At 37.1% G+C, this 3,867-nt stretch overlaps 1 protein-coding gene across 1 annotated transcript; it reads right to left on the bottom strand.

Annotated features, from left to right (window-relative positions):
• Positions 1-1,246: 1,246 nt before the first annotated feature.
• Positions 1,247-3,867, bottom strand: LOC108779625 (uncharacterized). Its single transcript, XM_018547082.1, has 3 exons — positions 3,629-3,867; positions 2,719-3,216; positions 1,247-1,771 (listed from the first exon to the last, which is right to left on the bottom strand). Exons 1-3 carry the CDS (start codon positions 3,749-3,751, stop codon positions 1,460-1,462), a joined length of 933 nt encoding a protein of 310 aa, XP_018402584.1. The 5' UTR covers positions 3,752-3,867; the 3' UTR covers positions 1,247-1,459.

Here is a 3,867-nt window from a genome sequence, read left to right on the forward strand (position 1 = left end):
TTGTTGATCTACCGGAATACAATACGTAGATTTTATATCACGACATTGTGTACTTAGATTATATATATATATATATTACCGATATATACATATTACCTGATTAATTAAGTTTATATAGCTGTCTCTCCTCTACTTGCAGTATTATCCCAGTCTTCGTCGCGTATACACGTTTGGATACGTTTGTACCTGTTAAATCGCGAAGGAGAGAGCCTTCCAACCCCCGTTGTGCGATAAGTCATTTTTCAATGAGTTTCTTCTTTTCAGGATCTCCTCAACGCCTCGCTTTACATTTCGATCCCGCTCTCTTCTTTGCAGCCAGCATGCAATGGCAAACGTAGCCGCGGTCGGTGGCAGCTTCGAAAGTATCATAATTATAACAAACACCCTTATATAACGTTAATAAAATAAAAGAACTGTATACAGCGTAAAGAAAGTAGACATACAACGAATATAATTACATCGGCTGCCGCTGTTTAAATAGCCACGCTATTTTGCCCATACAGCTTTTGCAGCAATCGGCCATTCAGCGAAGTTCCGTTTTCCTTCTTTTTGCGTCGTTCGTCGTACAAAGTGCAAAAAAAGCATGCGAATCACCAGGATCTTTCCATCGTTATTTAAATTTCCAGAAGTATATCCTAACGCGTCAATATATATATAGTACATCTATAATATCTCTAGTCATAGCTTATTACAGCGTTATGTAAATAATTGTTCTACCAATGTCGCATATATAAATATATATATAAGTATTATATATATTTATAGATTTAAATATATATTATATATATATACACATCTGGCAAATATATATACATATATATATATATATGTATGTATATTGAGAGTATACGTGCGTAGTGAATACAGAAAGCTAGAAAGAGCCTAAAGTACACATATATATATATTATAATAAATTTATGCGCCACGTTTCATTGCAAAGAGAGCTACGTACCGAATGGAAACAATTTAATATTACACATACCTTGTTTAGCTTGAAAGCGGGAAGAAAGTAGATTAGTTATGTACTCTAATGTACTTAAAACGTTTCAACAATAAAGCTATTGCTACAATTAATCTCGATTTAAAGGGAACGACTAATTTTAGTTTTAATTTTGTGGGAATTATGAGTAAGCAATAACACTGGGTTTTACGAATTGCATTAATATTTGTGTTTTATTAAATTTCATACAGTTTAAATTAAAGTTACATTATAGACATAGATATTTCAATAATATATACTTCTCTGTGCTCTTAACGCGCGATAATATTTGCGTTCGTAATTAGTTCCCCAGCACTCTATAAATACATCCACGATGCATAAAAAAATATAAAATCTATACAGATTTATATATATGTGTTGTTGTTTGCATAATCGATGCATCATGGATTTTCAGTATTTATATGATGGTGCTTAAATATATATATAAAAAAAATATGTGTACACAAACTTTCGACACGTTCAAGAATCCGCAGTTTTCTGCTCCAATTGATGCTGCGACTGTTGACGTTCCTCATTGCGTGGCATATCGCAGCTCGACAGAGACTGCAGCTTAGGCGGACAATTGTCCAAAGTCGACTCGAGAGCGTACAGTTTGTCGAGTTGCTGGCGAATATGATTCAGACATTCCAGACGAACGATCCGTCTGCTAGTGGAATTTCTACGGATCGTTAGACCGTTGAACAATAGCTGCCAACCATTTTCCTGAAGTTCGCGAGTTATCTTCTCGAGGCTTTCCTGTTCCGTTTGTTCCTGCTGCATAGGCACGTCATTCTGACAACATAGAAAACATTTATCGCAACAATGCAGAAATATTCGACTTAATCCCCTTTTTGTAAAATAATGAGAAAAAGATATTGCTTCCTCGCTTCAAAAGAGTGACAACTAAAGAAATTAATTTTCTCAGAAAAGGAGAAGAGCTATTTTACAACAATTTTAGCTTGAGAAAAAATTTAATAATATTATTCACATTAACAGACACTGCGCCAACGACCTTGATCTTGATATGTCAAAATGACATTCAAAAAGTTTTAGGTAGCGGTCGCGCACTGTGAGTTCGTTCAAAAGTTTTTTTTAACAAATAAAGTTTAAAAAGTAATATCTTATTTTTGCTCTATATACTAACGGACATAACGACTTTCCAAGCGAAGAAAGGTTCACCCCACATCCCCCCTGCCTAGAAGCCTACGACTTTCGGAAGATTTACTCTCCTTTTCCCTTCTTAGATTAAAATGTACTTAAATTATTTAATACGTTTAGATCTCGCTTCGCATGGAAAATCGTGTGCTTCTATAAGGCAGAGGCAGAAAATGGGATAGACCTTCCTTCGTGTGGAAAGTCGAACGCCTTTAAGAATACAGGAAGAATACAGGCTAGTTTTTAATATAGTATATAAAATAAAAATAAATTATTTTCACAACTCTAAAAAATTACTCTTTTATAACGATTTTGACAATTTTTTACATAAAGTCGAGTTTTAGTTTATTTTTTATGACTAATAGAGGGTAATGTTCAGAGTTAACAATTATACTCAAAATCATAATATCATCATTCAAAAATCATTTTTTTTTTTTTAATTATATTACTTTTGTAGCAAGGGAGCTATACACACAGAAAATCTGGGAAAAACCAAGGAAAGTCCTAAACATATAAAAAAAAAAATTTTTTTTTACGCGCATGTATGAGATTGACGAATAAATTAAGATGCATGTCGTATGTACTTTCGTGTCGTCCGTGGTGCCAAGCATACGATCAATCGATTCCAGAATGCGAGTTTTAGTGGCATGGAGATCCAGCTTCGCTAGACGCTCGGGTTCGTTAAGTACGAGTTCCTTCGTGAGTCTATTAATTGACTGGTCAATCATGGTGGATGACTTGCTCCCTGCATCTCCGGTCTTTCTTGATTTCACCGTTCTCGCGAGATTTTCAGGTCTCCGTCTCTCGAGTTTCTTGTCATCCTCGCTTACCGTCGCCTCGCCGTTGCCTCGCTTCAACCTCTCTAGATCCTCGAGACTCAAAACGAGGCTCCTCACCTCCTGAGATTCGACGTCACTTTCGTTCCTCGTCTCTGCGACATATTCACCGTCACCGATGCCGACGTAGCGACGTCTCGGTTCAGAATCCAGCGCGCGCGACTTCCTTAACTGGACAGTACGCGGAATATATTTCACCGACACCTCACTCTCGGCGTCGGAACATTCTCGCTCGTCTGGCGATCTCTAGAAGATATCAGATAAATTTGAAAATAATCGGGTTGATAGAAGATCCCCTTTGATGATTTTTTGTGTAATAAATTACGCTTCCTTCAAAGAGGCTACACGGTATGCAGATTATCTCTGTGTTTTGATACATCGTTAAATGCCAATGTTTCGAGAACATTGCAGTTCATCAGGGCGAGAAGCAACCTGATACACAGTACCAGTATCAAGTTACTTCTCGCCTTAATGAAGTGAACTTCAAAACGTTGGCATTTCACAATGTATCAAGCTACAGAGAACCCGCACATAGCGTATAGCTTCTTTGAAGAAAATAATAGAAAAACCCTCCGAAAGTGTTATTAAATTACACTTCTCTTTCTCTCTAGAATTGTATAGTACGGATAATTTTTCGTTGAAGAGCGAGTATTAGTACCTCAAGTTGTTTACAATGACGGTGTTTTTTTAGCGAGCTTTTGACGGGTATCGCTCGCGCATACTTGGAGCAAGCCACGATATCTTCGTTGGTCAGCTCTGAGTTCGCGGCGTCTCCCTTCATTCTGAACAAATACCTGTCGTGCTCGAATCTCCGCTGACGACGAGACTGCAGTGGTCTTTTGGAACAACGAGGATGAATATCTGTTTGATAATCGTGCCAATATAGTTTCTGCGACA

This window comes from Cyphomyrmex costatus, unplaced genomic scaffold (assembly GCF_001594065.2).
Source record: "Cyphomyrmex costatus isolate MS0001 unplaced genomic scaffold, Ccosl1.0 scaffold602, whole genome shotgun sequence".
Lineage (NCBI taxonomy): Eukaryota > Metazoa > Arthropoda > Insecta > Hymenoptera > Formicidae > Cyphomyrmex > Cyphomyrmex costatus.